This window comes from Coenobita brevimanus, chromosome 6 (assembly GCF_032717465.1).
Source record: "Coenobita brevimanus isolate Jiangsu-jjx chromosome 6, ASM3271746v2, whole genome shotgun sequence".
NCBI classification, from domain to species: Eukaryota; Metazoa; Arthropoda; class Malacostraca; order Decapoda; family Coenobitidae; genus Coenobita; species Coenobita brevimanus.
Window position 1 is genome coordinate 55,349,889 of NC_136959.1, and position 25,810 is coordinate 55,375,698.

Below are 25,810 nucleotides of genomic sequence, written 5' to 3' on the forward strand. Positions count from 1 at the left end.
ATTGAGAGAACACATGCCAAAGTACACAGTAATGAAATATTAGCTCAATATTTACCTCGGTAAAGCCATGGATGAACATTGAAGTGTCCGATTTCCTATTGGACTGTATATATAAATAATAATAATTGGTTTTACGCCTGGTTTCCCCGAAGGGCTAAGGCGTCGCCCCTGGGTAGAGGACTTTGGACAGGAGCGTGCAGCATTTTATGACCGGATGCCCTTCCTGATGTCTACCAATGACCCTTGAGTGGATTCGATCCTCCGACCCTTCGGTCAGAGCGGAGCGCTCTAACCCACTGAGCCACGGCTGCTACAGGTTTTTGATTTCGGTTTTGATGGCTAGAACATGCTTGCATGCATCAGCCTTGTTCATCATGGCACTATATTCGAAATTCACCTGCGCAGCCAGGGCTGTATTGAGCAGTCGCACTCGGAACAGCCCAGGCTGTATAGAGCAGTTAACGGGCTAAAGACTTCAATCATGTCACCCCTAGTTCTTCTCTAACCCAGTGTGGTTAGCTCTGTTGTATATTACAAGAGCTTTTAAAATTAAGTTTTTCCTACAATAATAATATTGTCCGATTAAGATGACAAATGGACACTACAACTTGTGTATTTACCTGTAATTATATTAGCAATGATCTGACCCCGATCTGTTTTAAGTCTTTCAGCTGACATGCTCATTTGCAAATCATTCTGAAATAATCACCCAGAAAACTTTCAAATGCCCTAATATCGATGAAAACTGCAATTCTGGAAACATAAACTGCTCGAAAATGACCCAAGTAACCACGGCTTAACACTCAAACTACTATTAACATAAAAGGAAGTCGCCATGGATCACCAAACCCTCTAGAACATAAGTCTGATGAATGGGTATATCAAATGATTAAAAAAAAGAAACGAAAAAAAGGATATAAATATCACATTAATCGTCTGACCCGTCGTCATTCTGAAACTTTAGTTTGACAAATATAGGTGCTTTCATGATAAGCTTAATTCGGCTTTACGACAAATTCTCACGTCGACTTCCCTCATCCTACTTATAAAGCAAATATACTCCATATATCTGGCAAGAAATGAAGTGGTATAACTACAAACTGTGTAAAATACATGGTAAAAATTCACTTACCAGAGTTTTCTTGCATTCAGAAGTGTCACATCAGCAGGGTATAGACGTTAAGAAGTTGAAAAAAACAAAGTAGCATCGTAGGCGCCATTAGCAATATAATCTGGAAGGGCAAGAGCGTAAACTAAACTTCGAGATCGTATTCAGTGGATTCGTATTGTACTTATAATTTTGTTATAAACATTGACAATATTTTGACAGTGACTAAATAGTCATTGATCTGTGAGAATTAAGTGAAACTAACGAAACTAACGATAAATTCTGCTTACACTCAGTTGTGGGTCACCTACAAAATTCAATGTTTCATTTATTATTCTGGCCTCCTGGACACCTGTTCTTTTGGAATATGGAAATAGAGATACTGGAGAATCCGTGGAAAATGACCGCGTGGGTATGAACTAAAACAACATCCCTGCTTTTGGTCCAGTGTAACCAATGTCTGTAACATGTTTCGTCACCATGCTTCGAAACTTGGGTAGTATGGTCGGACCAATGAGCTCTGCAACATCGCGTAGCTACCTCATGGTTTGCACTGTGTAGTTTGTTGGTCCACCGCCAGGGCGGCGCTGGTGTAGGGAAGTGGTGGCTAACAAGTTGTTACAAGCACTGTTTCCTGACGCCTGTGCCCTTTGAAATCAGCCGATGAGTCCGGAAAATGTAGTGCCATACCCACTGTGTAGCTTACGGATGCATAAATGGGCACAACAGTTCATCAAGAGAGATGGCATTACATTTCACAGGTAAGAAATATATATTTTTGCAAATTCTGTAAGATTACAGGCTTTATTATATGACCAAGAAAGAGATTATTCCATGTCAAGAAGCAGTGGTATCAGCATCTAAAGTTATTTGGGCACTTTTATTGGCAAGAGAGACAGGGGAGGTTTCCTCTGTGCACGTGATTGTGTAGTTAAAATCTGTCATGCAACCGAAATGCCATTAATTATTTCCAAAGCTATGTTACACAACATCTCGCACAGTTTTACTATAGAGAATATTAAAACGCCCATATGTTTGACACTCCATTGAGGACATCTGATGTTCAGAAGTTAATTAAACTCATATCTCAGTACTTAGTATTATTAGGGTACATCACGTAAAGCAATCTAGCACAGAGGAAGCTATTGGTACTTAAGTACCATAAGAAAGCACCTAATTGATTGTATTAAAATGTTATTTAAGAAATATTTATGGAAGTATGTTTATGTATATGAGGGAATACGTACAGTCGTCAGCATAAATTCGCTGCAAGCCTACTCGTGTGATATGAGTCATTTTGTCTGGCAACAGTGTAAGGGGACTAGTTGCCACATAGACTTTTATACACTTTAAAGGCGTGTTTTTAAGAAGTGGTACTAGTGATTAGGCTGCCTAGAGTGCAGTATTCTGTATACAGTACAGTATTTGATTAGTATAACAAGGTGCATGAGTTGAAAGAAGAATGTTATGAAACGACGTATGAGCGCAATACTTTGGTATTCCTCATTATAACCTTGTCTAAACCCCCTTCCTCTCTCCCCCTTACTCCTGATATCCCCCCCCATCCCTCCCTCTCTCTCCTACCCCCCACCCACGTTCATGCCTCTTCACTTTCTTTTCTCCCCACCCTCTCTACCTTCATTCATTTATCCACGGGTGTGTGAGAGGAGGAATTGAAAGTAAATGAGAATAAGAGTAAAGTGATGAAGTGTACGAGGTTGGTAGATGGTAGGGGGATGAATATAGTTTTGAATGGCGAGTTGCTTGAGGAGGTAGAGTGTTTTAAATATCTAGGGTCACCTGTTGCTGTGGATGGAAGAATAGATGCAGAAGTGAAGTTTAGAATAAATGAAGTAGAAAAGGTGCTGGGAGGAATGAAAAAAGTGTTTAGATGTCGTTCGCTTAGAATGGATGTAAAAAGAAGGCTGTATGAGGGTGTTGTGGTACCGACTGCGTTATATGGGGCTGAAACATGGAATATGGGTGTAGCAGAGAGGAAAAGTTGAATGTAATGGAGATGAGGTGTCTGAGGAGTGTGTGGAGTGACGCGTATGGATCGAGTGCGAAATGATGAAGTGTGATGGAGAACTGGAGTTGTTCAGGAGATGGCTGGTAGAGTTAAGCAGAGGGTGTTGCAATGGTTTGGGCATATGGAGAGAATGGATAATGAGCGATTGGTGAAAAAGATAACTAGATCTAATGTGAGAGGTGTAAGGCTGAGAGGAAGACCACGAATAGGATGGATGGACAGTGTGAAGAGAGCGCTGGATGTGAGAGGGATGTCTGTTGAGCAAGGAAGAGTGGCTGTGCGTGACAGAAATAAATGGAGAAAAATTGTGAATGAATAAATGATGACGCAGCCCTGAGGGGATATTCTCCCGCATTTGGTCTGATCAGCTAGTCAGTTCAGGTGCGGGTAAAGGGATGGGTCTGTTCTGATGTGGCAGGGGTAAACCAGCTCTGCTGTCAGGCCCTGCTGCGGATGTCACTGATTGCATTGCGCAGTTGACCCTTGTGCGGTGTGGGGCGGTGAGGATTTGTCCGTTCTCCCCTTTGGGGCTAAGATGCGAATGAATGTGTTTGAATGGATGAGTAAATGGGGAGTGTGTCGTCCTGTCTTGGCTACCTCCCTTTCCTTGGGGGAAGCAGCTTAGGTATATAGATAGATAGAAACACCAACTCTATTGGCGCATCGGAATTCTCTTTTGACTTTTTACTAAACCCAGCCTGTCCTGTTCCCATTTGCTTGCAGTACTACCAACTATATTAAAGTTTTATCATTATTCCTTCCTGTTCGAGTCCCATTCTCTTTCTCCCCGTCTCCTTCCCACTTCTTTTATTTCAGTTGTTTTTCTTTTCTCCACCTTTTGACACTAACAACAGCCGGGAGATATAGGAACATTGAGGTCTCGCTCTTGTGATGTGTTCCTTACTGGTGTTTGTTTGAGTGAGCCTGGCAGTCGGTGGCTATTATTTCAGTAGGAGGAATTAAACAATTTTGGTCCCATTCCTCCTACTAGTCTCTCTTTCTAGGAAAAATGTTCCGATTCTCCACTGTTCACTGATTCATGAAGCAGTATCAGAACCATAATGTTTCCAATTGCTGCATCATATTTGGAATAGAGAGTGGGAGAAAAAGACTGTTGCATGGCAAGAAACTCTTCAGTGTTAAGGAGCAAAAAGGTTACAGGAATAGACAAGAAACAGAGAAGAGTGCAGGTCATTATGCAAATTAGTTCCGTGGATAATATAAGGTAGACAGGACAGGGCGAGGGGAGTGGAAATGAAGGGCAGCAGGAGGGAGGGGGAGGTGAGGTGAGAGGTAGGCTGGGGAGGGTCATCAGTAGGGGTATGGGGGAGAGAGCGGGAGTTTCATCATTCCATAATATTCATCTGTCGTCTTTTGCACATTTTTATGCTAATCAAAGAATATTCCATTATGGACGATTTATAGTACTAATTCTTACAAACACGTTTTTAAAGCGTAAAAAAGCCTGTGTGGCAACTAGTTCCCATTCGCTGTTGCCAGAAAAAACGACCACATCACGCGACCAGGCTTGCAGCGAATTTGTGCTGACGACTGTACATAGTACTGTTAGTAGACAATGACACCTATTTACTGTCTACGTGCTTACGGTATATACTTTATGATAGCGAAATAAAGTATACATTAGTTTCCTATTATGTGCTCTTCCCATCGACCTCAGTTTTATCTATCATAATGAAAGATTAGATTAAGGTCATAAAGAAAAAAAAAAAAAGTATGTTCTGCATTGTTGCAACAAGTAACTTTTTATTCATACTCATGGCTAATGTTTTACGTAATTCGTAGAGCTAGGCAGAAAAAAAAATCATTTTTGTATTATGATACGTATATACATGGAAGCAACGTTGAGGCAGAGGCGACGAGTGTGAGTGTTTCAATATGGTGACCGTGAGTCACACGCTCATTGCTAAGACAGCGTCTCCATATTATAGAGGTCAGTGGCTCGGACACCTCAAATGCCCACTGATGTGTGGACAGGCCTCAACTTAGGAGGCTATAACCCATCGAGACTCATTCTGTGGCCCGCATTAGTAAATTAGCATCCAATCTGTTGTTTTTACTATTTTGTCACATATCTATATACTCATCCCTCCTTACTTCTTAGGCTTATCTTTCTTAATTCAGAGGATCTTTCCTGAGCAGAAGAAAAAAAAATTGTTGCTAGTCAGAATAAAATACAGAGTACAAAGAGGCAGCCTACTATAGATACGGAAAGGGGCTGCCTTAACTTCAGTTCTGGAGGATCAGGCTATAGTGTTACACCGATTTGGAGGTGCCGGCCTTTTCAGTGACCATCCTTGTCGTTGCACTTGTTAGTATCCGAGTCAGTGGAGAGAACATCAGTGAGTCTCCATTCATTCTCCTCGTCGTCGGCCTGGAGTGAGAAGGCCACTGTACCAAACGTAGGCAAACGTAGATGCCAGAATTGGAGAGCATCGTTTCCGGCCCCAGGGACAGTCTTTGGTCCGCTTGTAGAGCAATCGTCATTGTACTGGAAAATTAGAGATTAAGTAAGAGCCCGGGTGTCGTATGCATAGACCTCCGTCCAGAGAGTTCACATTCACCCTAATGCGCATCCGCAAGATAGTTCTGGTGCTTCGTTGGCTCCCGTGACAGAAGTTCCCACTTGTTTAACCCATTGTGGCTCAGGGATTCAAAATGGCTGGCTTGTGCATCAGAAAATAGTTTAATACCTTTTCGTATGCCAGTTTAGGAGTTAGATAGGTTGGCAAACGAGATGCTGGTAATGTGTTTGTATACGTGCCACCACTTTGTGCCAGACATACTGTTATGCCCAGTGAGTGCACTCATGTTTATGCTACTTGAGTAATTTTCAGGTATGTTTTATGAATTCATGTTTGGAGGCCACCATTCCGAGTTGTTCGTTTTTTCTGCAAACTCAAATGTGCGAACTTCCTGCATGTTGGGACTTCGACACCGGCTGCAGGGCCGCCTCCCTGAATCCTCCCCCTCCCCCCGGGGAACACACACACACACACACACACACACACAAAGGAAGAGAGAGAGGGGCTCAGTATTTACTCTCACTTGTTCAACTAATTTTCGTCAAGCGAAACACGATTATTTTCTTTCGGATTGCTAAGGTAGCGCTGGAAGCGTGCCGCGGACTGAGAATGAGAGCGAGACGTGAAATGCCAGTGTGATGCAATGGATCACAGCCATATGGTTCCCTCCCTATTTCACCTTTGATTCTGCAACACCTCTTCCTTAGCGATTCATTATGCACACTGCTCCTCAGTATCCTCATGTTATTGACGCAAACTATGTTAATGTTGAGGAAAGCGTCTTACAAAAGAATGTTATGGTGTAATAGACAAAATAAATAGCTTAGAAAGAGGTGCTATTGTCACTAGTGCCACGTAGAATACAACGCCTTGTCACCAGTTTGCCCTTGTATTAATTTCATACCTACCTGCGTTATCTCGTATCCCTCCCTCCCTCCCTAACCCATCTTCTCTCATCCTTACCCTCGCCTCACCACCAATAGTAACGCCCTCATGCCCTCTTCCCTCACCCTATGCCCTTCATACAGTTCATTTCAACGCTCTTAGCGCACTTTGTTCCATGTCACTCATTCTTTTCCTGCTCGCCCTCTGTTCAGTAGCGATACTCTAGGTCTTTCCCTTCAACTAGGTCCTAATTTTCTCCCTTTGTGGGGTATTTCACGTAGGTCAGTGACATTATAAAGATTTTACGGGTCTATAACCTTTCCATAGCACTTCCCTGTGACCAGCATTATACTGTTAACTTCTGCTTGGAACAGCATTAAAGATAAAAGTGTTAGACCAAGCTAGGGTGAAAAGAGCATAATAATTACTCGTCTTATCCTTCACAAATGCCTACCATTGATATCTGTAGGTGGAAAGTTAGACTCACCACTTCCAAGCGAGGCACGAGGAGTGAAGGGGAGGGGTGAAAGATGAGCCGATCATCCGATGCCGATGGCTCATTGGAGAAAAATGCGGCTTTATGCACTTGCCCGCCAGTTCGAACTTCCAAATGTGAAACAAGTACGAGCGAAGCAGTGGTCGCTGATCTGATACCTGTTTGTGAGAAGGGTGATTTTAAGGAAGGAGAAGGGACAGGGAGAACTGATGACTATTAGGCTTAGTCTACTCTAACGGCCTAAAATTACCTTATCTCCATCTTCAATGCTGAGTTGTAACAGTACATCAACATTAGAATATGATGCCATTCACGAATGGAAGGGAAGTGGGGCAGTAGTTTTGTCTCCTTCCACTGAGCTATGTGAAATAAGCGCCAAAAGAATGGAATTCTGGACCAAGTTAACTTAAAGAAAGTATAGTCCTCCTCTTCCCATGCCCACCTCTCACAAACCGTTATCAAATAAGCGAATGTCTGACTGCTAGTTCGTTAGCACATTCAGTGGTTCGAAGTTCTGAGCGAATGTAATACGGTACGCGAAACTCTCCGTGAGTGTACAGTTAAAGAAACACCTGTCTTCTCTGTTCAGTTTGAAGGAAATTTACAACTAGACAAATACAGTAAAGAAAAAAAAAAAAAAAAAACTTTCTATTAGTGTATATGTCAGATGGTTCGATTTTCCGCCTTCGTCAGATTTTGGGAAAATACTTGTGGCTCAGCCTGTTCATTGCATCGCACATCCGAATTCGATTCCGAGGCCGCTCCGACTCTTGAACAGATTTTTGTTCTCCCTTGTCTCTGTTTGCCCAACATTACAGCTGGGTATGGGACGTGCATGTAACAACGACTGTTGCTGGTGATATTCTAGAGGAATACTGGAACTTTGCAAAAATCGGCCTACCCTAATAACATGTGAAATCAAGTGGCATATCTCTTAGTCTTCTTACTCTCTCTCTCTCTCTCTCTCTCTGTTTGTCTGCATGATGCATTACGCAGACAATTACTGTCTCGTATTGTGTTTATAATGTCCTTCCATTGCCTTCTCCCTCTGTCTTTGTAATTGTCTTCATCTTACGAATTTCTTAAGAACAAACTTTCTGTGTGGTCACCCAGCTATAATTACTCCCAGGTGCTTTTTTCGTATATAATGTGTGTGTGTGTGTGTGTGTGTGTGTGTGTGTGTGTGTGTGTGCTAGCTTCATCACTAAAGGCAATTTACTGTACATTGTAGAGCTGCAGACAACAATATCTCCATACGATTGAGTCGAACAGTTATGAAACTTATGTAACGTTATGAAAAGTTTGGTAGGATCCGAAGAGTGCATCACTCGGTTTTGAAAGTTGTCTTTCACTGTCTCGGTATTATACGCTCAGTGACAATCCCACACCCACTATCCGCCTCGTTGTCTGGGCTTATTCCCACCAAAGTCTACATAGACATTGACTCCTCCCATCTCTGACCAACCGGCCCTCTTGAGCTTGACGGCCAGGGATGTAGCTGGATTTAAAAATAGGATGGTCAGAGGGAGGCCACTATGGTAATGGGGTGGCCCATGAAAAGTCTTTAGGAACTTCGTGAGTATTTCCTAGGAAACTTGAGGTGGCCAGGGATATTTCAGTGAAGGTCAATGCCATCCGTCTGACTGTGCCATTGGTGATGGGCGATGACCTGCGGTGGGATTCTAAGACTCGACTAATTTTTCACTTCCCGCTAGGCGGCGTCTTTCCTTCCACTGCTTGGACGTCTCAATTACAGCCAGGAACTCTCGCACCAACACCACTCATTTCATGTGACCCTCCTGACGGAGACCTAGCGGTGCACAGCACGTCTTTTCTATCACTTTCTTCCCTCGTTTCCTCTATTCTATAAAGCCCAAATTCGCAGTATCTCGCCTTGTTGTTCTGGTAGGTACACTATTTTTACTCTAATTTGGCCCAGATTGTCTCCCTTTTTGTAGCTTACTTCGTATAGCTTTGGGTTAGAAAAGGACAACAGTGCTGCTCTACATCATATACATAGCACTGCGTCGCGACTGGCACCTCAGTCTAGTGTTAATTTCCTATTCCAACTCAGTATTCAAGGCGGAGAAATGTCAGTTTTAGATCAAGTTAAAGTAAAAAGCGTATAACATTGGGTAGGGACTCCGGTTCATATGATTCCCCCGATATGACTCACCATTATAATTTGGATATATAACATGGCACTGTGCCTGCTTAATATTTCACCTTCATTAATTCTGAAGGATAAGGTTCTACAGTTGTGCAAGGGTATTAAGGACTGAAAAAAGTATTTATGCAGTATTTATTTTGAACATTGTTATAATAATAGATAGATATGTTTGCTGATATATGTCAGGTAAGTGTCCCGTAGGTGATCACACAAAACATTTATTTAGTATACCAGCACGACATGTAACAGTGAGCGAGTGAGTCAGGAAAGAGCTGGTTATTGGTTCTGCAGTCAATCTCCACCAGTTTATTATTTGTTCAGTCTTTTCCGAGGCCTGTAATAGATTGTAGAGCGTATATACGTCAAACAGCCATGTAATGCATTTATTTTGGTTATAAATTTAAGCCTCAATAAATTAGTATATTATCGTGTTCTTTAGTCTAAAATGTAGTGAACCGTTCACATTCCCCAGGTAACAAAAATAGCTATCTAGAACAATTAAATATTATCTGCAGTTTTATCCCAGCTTGCGCTGAAACTAGACTGTGGAAAGTCTTACAGTACTGGAGTGCATGAGTGATGAAGTGGAGCTTATATGGGCTAGACTGCTGATGGAAGTCAAAACTGAATTTCGAAGAAGGATTATAGTAAGGTCCATAGAAACTCTTGATCACATCCCAGTCATAACTAAGACTTATTTCTGTACAACGAATGTAGTTATTAAAAGATTTATGCACTTTCCTGGTACAATTTCTAATTATGACAAGAAACGTAAGTTTATGAGTCTGGCTCGAGGCATTTAATAAGTCATAGTATTAGAGAGTACAGTAAACGAATGAGAACAGAAAATATAAGGAATAGTGGACGAGATAAATTACTTCTTTATAAAAAGTATATTCAAGCATAACAGTTTCTAGTAATTAATAACTTGTACATTTAATGATGAGACAATGTCAGGTAAACACACTGTTACAGTAGTGAATCAGGCCACTGAATACGTGCACCCCAGTTAAGACTAAGGAGAGAGGGGAAAAAACACGTTTATCCAATGTGATTGGCTGAGCATGACAGTATTCTCGTTGACTGGAGATTTCGTAACAACTATGTTTCAGCGATCTGTTTTGCATATAACACCTCATTACCTCTGTTTTCTCTTGCATGTTATCCCATATCTTTTAAATATCGATATACTCTTGTCTGCATCAGTAACACAAGGCAGTCATTAACTCATTCAATACGGCGACGTCTTCTGTAGAATATTCTTATAACCACATGATATTTTATTAGGTTTTAAATATATTTTTTGGACTGGAAGGGTTAGCTAAAGTCTTCATTAATCCCTGCACTACAAGGACACACTACTTAAGATGAGTAAAATGTCTGGACGTAGCAAAAACCGCAAATAAAGACATCGCAAGTGTGGTTGGGGTTAATGTGATGGATGCAAAACAAATCACTGAGAAAGAGTCTTTACGAAATCTCCATAACCAAAAGTAACACGACCCACAGTTGAGCTTGTTTAGGATAACACTTGGAATAAGATAGACATTTATACTCCGAGGGGAGTATTCCGGACCAGTTAGTAGGCTGTCTGACACCTCATCCCTACCAGTTTATTTTTAAATATTGCACCCTAATATTCTCTTGAGCCTTATCAGTAGGGTATACTATCATGACTAAAAGTTCCTCGACACTTCCTTATCGGGTTTGGAAATGGAAGGTGTTACAGGAAATATATTTATGATGGCAATATGGAACAGGACAAGAGAGTATGCCAAGCACATTAGAGGAGGAATAAGAAAAATGGTATGCAGGGAAATATGGTTGTCAGGGAACTGTCGGTGAACTTCTGCTCGTGACAGTACGTCGATGTGAAAATATATAAACAACATACAGTACCGAGGTGTAATATACATAATAAATCACTCAGGCAGAGGTGCTAGACAGCTTCCTTTGCTAACATGAGTACGGTCCCGGGACACACAGACTCATGACTAGACGAAACTCTCAATCTCTTTGACGGCATCGCGGGAACAGGTGGAGCGAGTAAGGAAGGGGCTGGCTGCAGGGCTGGGTGACTGGCTCAGGGACGGCGGTAAAGGGTTAACATTCCCCCACACCGCGGGACTAGGGGGTCGCTTCTCCATTAGGGGGCGTCTCTCCGCCTCGCTCTCTAGACACGACGTGTAGCTGCAGCGGACGATGAGCCTCTGATTCCGCCACGTTTTGCCGATGCCGTTGCCGTTCACTGCTGCGTTGTTGATGGCGGTGGTGGAGTTGCTGTGTCGGCTGCTGCTGCTGCGTGTGCTGGTGGTGGTGGTGTTGATGCCGCTCGTATGCTGTGTATGCTCCCCTCCACGCAGACCCAGCAGCCTGAATGCACAAGGAAACTCATTAGTGTTGATGGAGAGGTAGTTATTACCCTTTTATCCTAACCTAGTTTCCTGTATGTAGCATATTAATACAGTCAGGGACAGAAACTCGCCTTATATATATAGCTTATTTTATTTTTCATTTTCCTTTGCTGCTAACATAAGAAGCTGAGAGATGCTTGGCGTGGTTCTTTGTCCACAGATTATTCTCTCTGGTATGATGCGTCAGGAAGGAAAGTTACAGACATGCTATAAGTAAGAATTGCACGCACCGGAATAGCACGTGAAGTTTGATCTCTGGCTGTATTTGGGATTAAAGAAGTCCATGTTAAGACTTTAATTTCATTCGTGGCAAGAAACAGATGAACTATGTCATCCCAGGTGCCATTTCCCTTTCTTGTTTTCGGTAGGAAGTGCGAATCTGCTTGCAAGAAAAGTGTTGGGCAGTAGGGGTGTATTTAAAGAGGTGGGGAATCATCGGCATGGACCCCCCAACAAACTATGAAAAAAGATACCCATTCAGACCTTAAATTCATTGTTCCTCGCCAACGCTTTCCTCCTTAAACAACATTATGTGGCGTGCACTGGAATAAAACTATAGATCTGTGGTACATACCATGACACACAGCAAGCGTGAGAAGGAAGGAGGTGGGAGGGGGAATTAATATAAACAGTCATGTATAACTTTCTTCTACCGCTCTGACATCCTCGGCAGGAGCAACAGACGGTCCGACGGCAGTTAATCGCCAGCTAGCACCTTCCTTCCCCCTGTCCCCAGTGTAAGTCACAGATATGGCCCTGAACTGCCACACCGCTACATCAGTCCAGCCCCCTCACATCGGCCCATTTAATTGCCTTCACACCTTGAATCACCTAGGTAGCATTCCCTCTCCACCCTCCACCTCGCCAGCGGTACAGGACACACTTTACAGCAAATATTTCGTCAGTAAAATTTTAATTGGCCTACTATTATGTATTTTAGACTCTATTCTGTCGTCCCGGTACAGTTATGCCCAAAAGTTCGGCAACACGTCCCGGCCAACTGCAGCGGTGGAAGGTGTAACATGATGAACAGTTTATATAATAAAAATATGAGGCATAAAACTAAAGATTATGAGAAGGAAGGATACTCTTTGACTTTTGTAGAGGAATGAGAGATATGAAAGGCACGACAACAGTGGCAAGGGTTCGTTAGCGAACTTTTGTTCATGATAGTGAGTAACCCCAACCTTGAATATTTAAGAATCTTGCCTTTTATTCTGAAGATGCTGTGCGTTTAACTATTGTAATGCAGACCTATTAAAATGTAACGGAAAGGTGTATGCTGAAATTTGAGCTGTTGATGATCATGGAAGATTAATCGACAAAGAAAGTAGTAGCGATCTGGTCAGCAATATACTGCCAACATTATATCAATATTCCAATGTAAGGGACGAAACAGGCACTGAGTCCTCCCCCTCCCCTCCTTTTACCTGCAGAACCAGCCCCACGCCACTCCCCATTACCTGTAGAATGCCCCACGGAACTTTGACGAGGTGACGTTGTAGAGGATGGGGTTGATGGCGGAGTTGACATATACCAAGGTGCGGAAGGCGTACAACAGGTTAAAGTACACACCCTGGCAGTGGTGGAGAGTGTATAATTAACAGATGAAAGTACACCTGACACTAGGAGAGTAGTGTTCAGTTAATAGCAGGGAGTACTGTACGCCTCTTGACAACTGGCAAGTGATATTGTATTGGACTGTCCGACCTATGCCCGTTCTCGGGTGAAATTTTTAACAAATAGGGGATCCCTATCAGTTGTTTTAGGTAATAGGGCAAATGTTTCTAGCCTTATGGTGTTTGTAAAGGAGACAGGGCTATACTGCAAGCTGTGATTAGTGTTGTCATAGTTATGTTTTAGGTTTTGCTGTCTACATCTGTTTCCACTTTACCTACGATTCTTAGTTGCATAATTATTGAGTAGTAGTTTTCCATATTTTTATACTCATTCTTTTAAACTATCGTCTTTCATATCTCACTCATCAAAGCGCTGAATGACCTCTCAGGTCCCAGTGCTTGGCCTTCGGCCCAAACTTAATATTCCATTTCACAACTGGCACGTTTACATTTAACATAAGGAAGTACATTCCTCTCAATGAGGAGAGAGTGAACGGTTAATAACAGGAGGTACTGTACACCTGCAGCCAAACAGAGGATAATGTACGGTTAGTAGCAGGAAGCATACGTCTTGAGAAACTGGGGAACAGTGTGCAGAACAGTTAATTCTTTCAACCCTAAGACGTACCTTTTATTTAATTGACGTTACCAGACGATTATAAATTATTCTGATCAGGACAACTTATTAATGAACTGGTTAAATTGTATCAAATCCCTCCGGTTCGAATAGCCTCTTCTAAGCTAATTACAATCGCCTAAAGTTAGTAAGACTATATTAAATTACGTCCTCGGTCTGAAGGGACAAACAACAGGGAAAACACTTCCTGCTAACACCATAACGAAGAGAGAACATTGTTAAATCTTTCGGTGCTAAAGATTCTAGTATTTTGTTCAGGGTAACATTATATGATTTAGCTGATCCAAGAGAAATCCTAGCTTGTCAGATGGTTAAAAAATTATCTTGATCAATATATTGGCCGCTAAGGCATCGCCTTAGTGCTTCAGTCAGGCTATCACAATACAGTTTTGCTAAGCTGAGAAAAGCCTAGGAGTCAAAGGTATAACAGCTGATAAAGACCTTAATCTTGAATTATTTTTTATATATTACTGTGTAGTTATGGGTATATCTTAATCTCTTACCTGCCTATGAACCCTCTTTAATCTTTGACTTCATTGTACTGATTTTCTTTGACCTTAGCACTGACAGTATTAATCCTGTTTTCCTTAATTGTAATGGGCCTATAGAACCAACTGTACTGACTACCTGACCTAACTATACTGATTCAATTTGACAACTATTAATTCCTCCATGATCTGACTATTGACCCTGTTTGACCTTTGACCTCATCTGACCTACCTCACCGACGGATTTCTCAGTCTCCTCGGTAATGAAGATGTACCAGAGACTGAATACGCGGTAGGGCAGGAGACACACGAAGAAAACCACCACTATCGTCCCCAGCATCACCACCACCTGCCGCAAACACGTGTCTTTGTTTACATTCCATCAGCTGATTTTTGTTGACATTTTGCGGACGAATGAAATGGAATGAGGTCTATGTGCGTGCTCTCTCTCTCTCTCTCTCTCTCTCTCTCTCTCTCTCTCAACTTCACGGTACATTTCCTTCCCCACTCCTGCAAATATCCTTTTGTTACAATACCTTCAACCCTTATCCCCCCCCTCTCTCTCTCTCTCTCTCTCTCTCTCTCTCTCTCTCTCTCTCTCCCTCCCTCCCTCCCTCCCTCCCTCTCTCTCTCTCTCTCTCTCTCTCTCTCTCTCTCTCTCTCTCTCTCTCTCTCTCTCTCTCTCTCTCTCTCTCTCTCTCTCTCTCTCTCTCTCTCTCTCTCTCTCTCTCCCCTCCCACCTGCTTCCTGGCCTGCAGGTTAGGGTTTGGCTTGTCCTTGCACAGCTGTTTATCCTCGAGCAGCAGTTGTCTGGCGATCCTCCAGTACAGCAGCACCAGCACTATAAGTGGCAGGAAGAACAGCATCACCATGGACGACACCACGAACACCTGAGCAAAGATAAACAAATTATATTAAAGTTTTGTCCGAAAATAAGAGCAACAGTAACTACACTAACAGTAAAAATCCTAAAGCAAGCACACACAGCCCTAACATATCTAGCGACTTGACGATAAAGGTAAACCAAATGAATTCCTTACCTTAGGCCAAAGCGAGTCGACTCTGGTGTAGCAGACGGGGACGAAGGAGTTGTCGATGTAGGGCGCGTAGGTGTACTCGGTGAGGGCGATGATGGGGCTGTGGGGAGGGAGGGAGTGGGGGGATTAGTGCAAGGTGAATTAGTGGTGTGTGCAGTGATGGTGGGGTTATAATAGTGAGAGGGAAAGGTAGCTGGGGAGTAGAGGAAGGTGGCAGGAGTTTGCGGGTAACTTGTTCGTCCACCTTAACTGTGCGGAATTATCGTCCTTGCAGCTCACTTCTAACGGTTCATTGGTGGAATAAGACAACAGTTCAGCTTTGCGTCTTTATTTTTTTCTGGTCTAGCATTATATTTTGGTGTTAATCTCTTATTACAGCTCAGCGTTCAAGTTGGAGAGATGGTAATATTAGGGCAAGTTAAATGTACAGAGAATAGTGGTGGTGGAGAGATTGGTGTGGGGTTAGTGAGAGTCAACAGCCACATCACGGATACGCAGATACTATTTGTGAAGAATCTTTCACACAGATTTCTTAGGTTCGGATGAAAGTGTAATAATTATTTGAGTAGGGTTCATCAAATGTGATCCCGGGATCCTGTTATTTTCCCGAGATACACGGCAGTAGTCTCGTGATATTCCCGGTGCAAATGATTGAAACACAAGCAAGCTAGAGGTTGCGGGAATTTCCCGGGATTCCCAAATGTCCCGGGATGACATGATTATCCCGGGATCGCAGGAATGTCTCAGTATATGCCTCATTCACACTTCGGGATTGCGTGAATCTCCCACCATAATGGGAACTGTCCAGGGATCAAGAATACATCTTAATAGTAAAGGACTACTTAAAACAATTAGAAAAATGCGAAATAAGTTCTTATTATGCCATAATGAATATTCAGTAATTGGGGTAGTACAGGTCAACCCTCTAATCAGCCAGGTTGTGTGTGGCGGACTGCCGGGTAGCTATCGGTGGCTTCGCCGTCCCTGCCCCCCCCCCCCATCCTCCCGTAACCATGGTGGTACTACAGTTCACCACTCACGGGTTGCTCATCAGACATAAACGTGTGAATTTTACAAAGCAATACATTGATATCTGTTTTGTGTAGGTGTGTTCATCACACAGATGTAAATTATACTAACACCTATAACTGACTGCATCTAAACACATGGCTATAATGTTAACAGCAATTTTACGTAGGGTGTAAAGGAGCAATTGTTGTCAAGTGCCGCAGTAAAAATGATCACATTCAATATTTTGGTTTTGATATCATGATTGTATTGCGTGTGCTTTCATATAGTGGAAGATATACAGTATATAGGTATGTGGCTGACATATGCCACCAGATAGTTATTAATCCTGTTGCACTACAGACTTACAGCAGTGGTTCACAAACTACGGATATTGGTAAATAAGAAGGTCTAGCTATAGTGTACGTCCCCCACTTTACTACCTTTTAGGTATGTGTCTTTAGATAATTAATGGACGGCTGTGTATCACTGTATTAAAACGTTGATATGTGTACTACTGATTTCACATCGTGACTGCGTCAGCATTTTTATTTTACGCTAAAATAAATGAGCATAAGTAGTCATATATTCCAGAATGTTGATAATTATATACAGGACCCAAATAGTTTCCAGTGAGAGATAGGATTCCTGGATCCCGGAACTATAATATTATCCCTTTACATTCTAGTCATCACGGGAAATTCCCGGGATGTTTGCATTACAAATGTATCACCACCTTGGAATCGGGATATTCCCGGGAGTATTTATTCTTTTCCCTGGAATGTATTACAGGGAGCACCGGGATCCCGGGGTCTCGTTTGATGAACCCTAGATTTGAGGTCGCTTGGCTCCTTTTATGTTTCATTTCTCGCAGTATCCTCAACTCGAAGTCAGTTAGGCCCTTGACATAATCTCGTTTGTCTTCTCACGTCAGCCTGTTGGTACCCCTGATGTTTATAATAGCCTGTTGGTACCCCTGATGTTTATAATAGAATGAGTTTTTTTTTAAGGCCTAATTAAAATACAACAAAAAGGGGACGAAATCGAAGAGGGGCGAAACGACGGGATACACGAAATAACAAATATTTAAGAGTACACATTACGATTTATTTTCTGATTTAGACATTAATCTCAAAGTATGCTGACCACGTGAATGAATCAAGGAAGTGAACAACTCAAAAAAAAAAAAATCTTGTAGAATCGGGTCCAAAAAATTCACAATTCATCCCTCTGTTGTTGAAGAGGGACCCCGGGGGATGAATAATAAATGGACTGCCCCTCTCTCTCTCTCTCTCTCTCTCTCTCTCTCTCTCTCTCTCACACACACACACACACACACACACACACACACACACACACACACACACACACACACACACACACACACACACACACACCAAGAGCGAAACAATGTATCACTTTCGCTGTCGCTAGCGAGGGTGTAAATACTCATCATCGGATTGAAGAAGTCATAACTTTATCTACTCCCAACCAGCATGTCTGGTACTAATTGGTTTTCTTACTTAAACCCTTGAATTCGGTGACGCATTTTTCGTACGTACTTGCAGCTATCAGACGATTTTATTCAGCTCAGGGAGACAATTTAACCAGTGAAAGTGTTAATGATGGCTGAACCTAACTCCTCCAGTTCGAAATATTCCTTGTAAAAACAATAGTATTGTCCAAAGATAATATTAATAAACTAAAAATAAAGCCTTTTAATCGAAAGGGTTAGTAACTGGGAAAATTCATTTATTTAGAAGATTCGGCCGTTCAGTCTGTCTGGTGCTTGTTTTGAGAATTGAAAATGAACCTGCAATAATCTGGAGAAGACTCAAATGTTGATGTCAATGCTGTCAAGTTGAGACGACGATAGAGTACCTAACAATGAAATACCAACAATACAGATTGAGTATAGATGCTCTCAAACAGACGTTATGCACCAGTCCCATGTACCTATTACCCATCCTGACCTCGCCACACTTGTTCACATCCTACATCTCTTGCCCCGCTTCACCTTTAGCCCCTCAGATAGTGCCTACACTCCCTCCGTGCCTGCCCTCTATCCCCTGCACATTCAAACCCTCGCCCCAGTTTCTCTTCCACACCAACGTCCGCACAGTTCCCTCGACTCCTATCCTCCTCGTCACAACACTTTTTCTCTTTATCTCCCTACTGCATTGCTAGAAAGTTTCCACGGCTACCCCAGCCTTCATAAGTCTGTGCCATCTATAACAGCAGTTACACTTATGTACAGTGCTGATCAAATGTATAGTGCTGATCAAACTACCTGATTGAAAACCAGTCTCTCTCTCTCTCTCTCTCTCTCTCTCTCTCTCTCTCTCTCTCTCTCTCTCTCTCTCTCTACCATTCTTCCTTCCTTCCTTCTTTCTTTTACTCACACATTCATTTTTAGTGGCCGTATATATTAGTTCCTTCATCTTCCTTCCTTTCCCCTTCTATATTCGGCGCTCCGACCGGCCGAGTCTGAGGTTATGAATGGGAGGGGAAGAAAGGAGGGGAAACAGAAAAAAGGAAGATTGAGGTAAAAGATGGTAAGGATCACAGTCAGGGCTTTCTACTCTTTCTCCTTCCTTCCCTCTCTTCCTTCTACTTATTCTTTATCCATACCTGCTTCCTCCTTCCCCCTTTTACTCTGTTTTTTTCTCCCTCATCCCTTTCTGTCCCCTTCCACATCTTCCTCCGGCACCTTCTCCCTCCTTCCCTTCCCTCCTCCTCCTTATCCTCTATCCTTCCATTCTTTACTCAGATTTTCTTCCTTCACCACTGTCTCTCCCTCCTTTTCTTCCTCCATACCCTTCTCCCTCCTTTTCTTCCTCCTTCCATTTCCTCCCATTTCTTTCACCATGCCTTTCCTCATTTTTCTTCCCTTACTTCCTCTTTCCCTCTTCTCTTTTATTCCTTCCTCCTTTTCTTCTCTTTTCTTCTTCCCTCCTTTTCTTCTCATTTCTCCTCGTGCCTCCACATTTCTTCATTCTTCCCCATCATTAGTTTTGTATATCTTAACCCCCTCCCCCTCTGCCCTCTTCAGCTCACTCTCATTTCTCTGTGTCTGTTTCCGTTTGTCTGTCTGTCTGTCTGTCAGTCTCTGTCTGTCTGTCTCTCTGTCTGTCTGTCTGTCTGTCTCTCTCTCTCTCTCTCTCTCTCTCTCTCTCTCAGTATATATATATATATCTCATTTCTCTGTGTCTGTTTCCGTTTGTCTGTCTGTCTGTCTGTCAGTCTCTGTCTGTCTGTCTCTCTGTCTGTCTGTCTGTCTGTCTGTCTGTCTGTCTCTCTCTCTCTCTCTCAGTATATATATATATATATATATATATATATATATATATATATATATATATAATATTTTAGAAATAGGAAGATCTTTAGGAGCGGGCCGGTCAGTCAGTCACACCCGACTGGTCTTTACATGCAAGGTGCTCCAAATTTGCAAAGCCCCAATATGTGCTTTTCTTTGTCCCTAAACATTTCCACCCAAGGAGCTTATTCTAGAGATTCCGAGTCTATCTAGGACTTTGCTGTATCTTTGCGCTCTGTCTGTCTGTCTGTCTGTCTGTCTGTCTGTCTTCTCTCTCTCTCTCTCTGTCTCTCTCTCTCTCTCTCTCTCTCTCTCTCTCTCTCTCTCTCTCTCTCCCTCCCTCCCCCCTCCGTAATTTTCTGCTTCCACTTTTCTTCACTCTAATTTTTAACTCCCTCTCCCACGCCTCCTCATTCTCGCTCACCATTCTCTCTCTCTCTCTCTCTCTCTCTCTCTCTCTCCATCCCCTTCTTGAAAATTCTCACGATTCTCCTCATTCTTTCTCTCATGTTATTCCTTCCTCTTCGTCCCTTTCTCTCACTGTTTCTTTCATTCCTCTTCCTTCTCACAAACACTCTCTCTTATTCCCTCCCTGACTCATATATCTTTCTCCTTTCCCTTCCTTCTCATCACCTCCTTTCCTCCATTTTTCCTCCGTGTCTCCCTCAGCCTCTCACATTCCTTTGCCTCTCCTTTACCATCCCCGAATTTACGTGTTTCATTTCGTCCCTTCTCTCTCGTTCACTCTTACGTTTTCCTTTCTCTCCCACATTCCTTCTTTCTCTCCTCCACGCCCCCACACATCCAGCTTCCTTCTCACTCTTCAGTTCTTTCTTCCTTCTGTCCTCCTCTCACCTCTCCCTCACTCCTTCACTTCATCTCCCTCCCTCTCCTCACCAGTCATTTCCCCTCTTTCTTTTCCTCCCAAATTCCTCCTCCCTTCCTTCTCCCTTGCATAATTCCTCTTCTCCCTCTTCCCCTTCTCTCCCACATTCTTCTTTCTTAGCTCCCTTTTCCTTCTCTCCCTTCTTCCTCCTCCTTTCCTTCCTCCTTACTATGACATTCTTTTTCCTTACATTCCTTTTATCTCCCATTCGTCATCCTTCCCATCCTTCCTGTACGCCTTTCCTTCTCCCTCCATGCTCCCTCCCCCTCAGTCTCGCAATCTTCCTCCCTCTCCTGTCCCCTCCCTTCCTCTAACTTTCATTCTCTCTCCCTTCCCCTTCCCTCCCCATCTCTCATATCTTCTCCCACTTTTTTTTCCACATTCCTTCTCCCTCTGTCATCCCCTCCTCTTCCCTCCTTCCTTCTCCCTCCCCTCCTCTCCCCTCCTTCCTTCTCCCTCCCCTCCTCTCCCCTCCTTCCTTCTCCCTCCCCTCCTTCCTTCTCCCTCCCCTCCTCTCCCCTCCTTCCTTCTCCCTCCCCCGTAAGACGTCCAGGCGCCAGTAATTAAGAGCTGAAAGGTAATTATCCACTACTCAAAACTAGTTAGCGACTTGTGGCTGCACGGGGGAGGGGGCAGGGATGCAGGCAGGGGCAGGGGAGGGAAGGAGTAGAGAGCAGGGTGGAATGCAGAGAGAGGGAGACGGAGAAGGAAGTGAGAAAGTGGAAGAAGATGGAGATTGGGAGAGATGCAGGAGCCATGGGGAAAAGAGGAGGGGCAGGAGAGAGGGAGGGAGAGGTAGGGAGGGGGTGGGATGGGATGGGATGGGATGGGACAGAGATGGCGGGTAAAGACAGGGAGGGGACGAAGAGGGAGGAGGGAGTGTAGGAGAAAGAGGAAAGGGAAGGATTGATGGGATTGAAGAGGTGGTGAAATGCAGTAGAGAGAGGGAGGGATGGAGGGGTGAGATGGAGGAAGGGGATGGGGAAAAAAGACATAGGGGAGGAAAGGAGATGGAAGAAAGTAAGGTGGGGGAGAGAAGTGGGAGGAAAGAAGGTGAGGTGAGGCAAGGAGGAGGAAGGAAACAAAGAGGGTTGGGTCAGAAGGAAGGGTAAAAGAAGAAAGATTAAATTTACGAGTACACCTATCGACAACACGAGGATCACCAAGGTAGACACTTTTTTTTTCCTGCTGTCTTTATATTTGGCTACAAGACGACTCACAACGATCAGTGTTACATCCAGGTCCCCAGTTGTATGGGTGTGGAAGAGGGACAGGGATGTAACAGTCTTTGCCCAATTGTCCAACTCGCGAATTGGATGTGTTAACCATTGTCCTACCGGCGGCTTTGGGAGGGGAGACGGAGGGGCGAGGTAAAGGAACGGGGAGAGGAGAAGGAGAAGGTGGACAGAGGAAAGGAAAGAGGTGGGACAGAGGGAAGGAGGGGTAGGATGGCGGGAAGGAGGGGAGGAAAAGAGGGTTGGTATGGAGGAAAGGAGGGATGAAGCGGAGGGAAGGAGAGGAGAGCGGGAGATGTGGTACGGAGGAGAGGAGGGGGAAGAGGAAGAGGTGGGACGGAAAAAAAGAGGGGGAGAAGGAGGGGTGGGACGAAGTAAAAGAGGAATGGAATGGAGAAAAAGGAATGGGGGGGGGAAGGAGAGGTAGGACAGAGTAAGGGAGGGAGAGAAGAAGGGATTGGACAGAGGATGGGAGAGGGGGGGGGACAGAGTAGAGGGAAGGTGGGGGGAAGGCGGAAGGTAGATTGGTGCGGGGAGGAAGAAGAATGGAAAGTAATGATGGTCTGTGTGGTGAAGGACAGGGTGAGGGTGAGAGGGGAGGGGATAGAATGAGAACGGAATGATTGAGGGTGTGAGAGGAGGGGATGGGATGAGAGGGGAATGGGTGGGGTTAAGGGGAGGGGATGTGGGTGAGGGGGGAATGGGTGGGTGTAAGGGGGTGAGGGAAGAGGGGAGAGCTTCGGGAAAAGGGGATGGGCGTGGGAGAGAGGGTTGGGGGTAATGAGAGAATGGGTGGGGGAAAAGGGGAGGGGAGACGGTGATGGGTGAGGGGGGATAGGGCAATAGTAGAGGACAGCGGGTTTGGGGGAAGAGTAGTTAGGGTGGTATGAGGGTATGGGTAGAGGCGGAAGGGAGAGGGAGAAGAGGAAACGGTGGGCAGTAAAGAGGACAGCCACGGTAGAGACGGTATTGATTTTTATCGAGTGGACTTTGGCTAACATCTTTTCTGGGAACGACAAAACTGCATTAAAGTAGAAGCCATTCTCCTGCCTTCAACTGGCTACCATTCCCTCCAGAAGAAAGTCTCAGTCGGCAGGAAGAATTGAGAATGATCGCCATTGTGTGCCTGTGTAGAAAAATGGTCGTGAAAGTTTAGAGAGAGAGAGAGAGAAGGAGGAAAGTACCGTATTGTTATAAGCACGTATTGACACCTTCGGTATGGTGATGACTTTTTCATTTTAATAACGCTACATTTAGACGGTTTTATGCAACTTAGGAAGATCTCTTGTCGTGGAGAGGTTATTTGAATATAAGTCAAACCCCTACAGTTTTAAAAAAGTCTCAGCTAAATAAAATAATCTTGAGATATTGGGAATAAAACTATGATGGTACATACGTCACTGAAGTGGGAAATGGGAGGTGGAGAGATGAAGGAGGGGAAAAGACGTACCAGTACAGAGAAGAAAGTGAAGAAGCGTCAAAGGGAGAAGTGACACAAAAAGGAAAGAGGACGGAATAAGAATAATGAAGTGAGTGAGAATAATATGAATAATGATAACTCACCCTTTCACCACGATGACGTCTAAGATTTGTTCATTATTATTACTACCTGAAGACGATTATACACAACTCAAGAAAGGGCTCTCGTACCGGCAGGGTTTATGAATGCTGTAAATCCATCCAGTTCGCAGTCTTTCCTCAGCTGAATAAAATTGTCTGGTAGTAACAAGAGTATACCTTAAACGTCATTATACTCCAAGGGTTACTGATGAAGGAGAGGCGTAATGAGGAAGGGAGGAAGGAGAGAGAGAGAGAGAGAAGTAGGGAAGATGAGGAAGTACAGAAAATATGAAGATTGTGTGTATTTTGTTTATGGCAGGTTCCTCTCTCTCTCTCTCTCTCTAATGTAGTTTACATCTGTTTTCCATATCATAGGCTACTCCTTTTTTTCTTCCATTTACATCACCGCATCCCGACATTCTTTTATTTTCTTTTAACACAATTCCGCCTTTTTCTGTTTTCTTCTTTTTCCTCAGTTACCTATGTTCCCCCCTCCCGTTCTCTCTCTCTCTCTCTCTCTTTCTCTCTCTGATCATCTGTTTCTTTCTTTTTTTTCTCTCTCTCTCTCAATATTTTTCCCCTGCCTCATATTCCTCCGCCATTTGGTACCTGTTTTACATGTCCATCCTTCACACCATTTTTTTTTTTTTTTTTTTTTTTTTTTTTTTTTTCCTGTCAGCATTTTCGCGTTTCTTCCCAAGGGTCTGCATTTTCACATTTCTTCCTAAAATGAGTTAGTGGTGTGGAAAGTTGGCATCCATTTTTCTTGATAATTCTCCATGTGACCTTTTTTTATTTATTAGTTCACGTAATAGTTTCAGATTCTTACGTCCCTCTTAGCAAAATATTATTGTTTGACCTTAAGTGGAACAAAATTCTAGAGCTTTCCTAACCATGACTGGGTTAATAATTTCATTGTTTTTAGTTTCAGTATTCTTTTCTTATTTTCTTTCCGTTTTTTTTTTTTTTTTCTGCCTGAACACGTTGACTCCACCACCAATACTTTTCTTCTTTCATTTTCTTTTTTTTTTCCCCTTCGCTTCCTCTCATTATCTCCTCCCTCACGTTGCCCTTGAGGTGAGCGAAAAAGAAAATATATTGAGAGCAAAAATTAAGAAGCTGTTAAGTGAGATGAAAAATGGGGCACATGATGAGTTACGAAGAAAAATCATCGCCAAGTTCTAACAAATCATAAAGTTGTTTGGTGAAGAAATGAAAAAAAATGCGAAAGTGAAGGTCAAAAAATGAGAATATATGAAGGGTGGTAATGGAAAACAGGTGCCTAGTAACGGGGAAATAAGAGAGAGAGAAAGGAAAACATTTTGAATAAGTAATGAATGCAAATATACGCGCATTGTTTACCTACTGCTTGGTTGTGGGGCATTTGTGTGACGTGGGATCGTAGGGAAACTTGGTGAATATAGAAGAAATTGATGTCTGGAAATATATGTAGTCTAAGTGAGCAGAAATGGTGATATATACAGTATGTGCTTTTGTAAAAGAATGTCAGATGAAGATATACAGATTTTGTAAACATCAGAAAATGTGATGCATTTATTGCCGGTTCAGGACTTTTTTTTTTTTTTTTTTTTTTTTTTTTTTTTTTTTTACATATCAAAAAGCTATAAATGAATTTCAATGATTTTTTTTTTTTTTTGATAAGCGGGTCATGGGCCAATAAAAAGTTGATTACACGTTGGTGGGGATCTGAGTTCGAGTCCCGGTTCAGGACTGTTTTTTGTTTGTTCGTCCACAAGATATCCCAAAACGTAATTTATGGATTTCAGTGAAATTTTGTGGATATGTGGGTCATCGACCAATGAAGAGCTGATTAAATTTTAGTGGTGAACTGAGTTGTCTGGTAAAGGTGATGGAAGTTTGCGCTCTCTGCGCTCTGTTTACTTGCTTGGAGTGCGATTTTAGATGGCGACGCAACAGAACGAGAAGACTGTGTGATAAGGTAAATGAATTGGTGCTGAGGCAAAGTATGGGAACACTGTTTTCAGGAATTATGCCCATCCCAGGTACAATGTTGGTAGCTGAAATGTGATGATGATGATGACAGTGTTCCTGTCTTCCCATAATTTTTCTCGTGCCTTTCCTTCTGTGTCTTCTATTTTTATCTTATATCTTACTCATATTCTTCGCCATCCATCACATCCCGTTATTGCCTCATACTTCATCATCCATATCTCTTCTCTTTACTATCCTTCCATCTTTCCTTTTTTTTTTCTTCTTTTTCCTTCTGTTCCTCTCATATTCCTTTTTCTTCTCCTCCCTCGCTTCATTCTTCCCATCATTTTCACTTTGCTCTTTTTCTTCTCTCGATGATTTCAGACCCATGGTTTCTCTTCATCCGCACTCCCTTTCTCCTGT

At 43.0% G+C, this 25,810-nt stretch overlaps 2 protein-coding genes across 2 annotated transcripts in view; both read right to left on the minus strand.

Annotated features, from left to right (window-relative positions):
- Nucleotides 1–1,187, minus strand: part of fws (Conserved oligomeric Golgi complex subunit 5 four way stop) — a 79,799-nt gene extending 78,612 nt beyond the window's left edge. The window contains exon 1 of the mRNA XM_080272313.1: nt 1,133–1,187. The gene's annotated coding sequence lies outside the window, so the exon portion shown is untranslated. The remainder of the gene's footprint in view (nt 1–1,132) is intronic.
- A 10,038-nt stretch (nt 1,188–11,225) lies between these two features.
- Nucleotides 11,226–25,810, minus strand: part of LOC145401283 (growth hormone secretagogue receptor type 1-like) — a 174,147-nt gene continuing 159,562 nt past the window's right edge. Inside the window, exons 6-10 of the mRNA XM_080273612.1 lie at nt 15,430–15,526; nt 15,130–15,279; nt 14,622–14,738; nt 13,109–13,221; nt 11,226–11,604 (exon numbers count right to left, since the gene is read on the minus strand). Of these exons, the coding sequence (XP_080129738.1) occupies nt 11,226–11,604; nt 13,109–13,221; nt 14,622–14,738; nt 15,130–15,279; nt 15,430–15,526 (856 nt within the window). The remainder of the gene's footprint in view (nt 11,605–13,108; nt 13,222–14,621; nt 14,739–15,129; nt 15,280–15,429; nt 15,527–25,810) is intronic.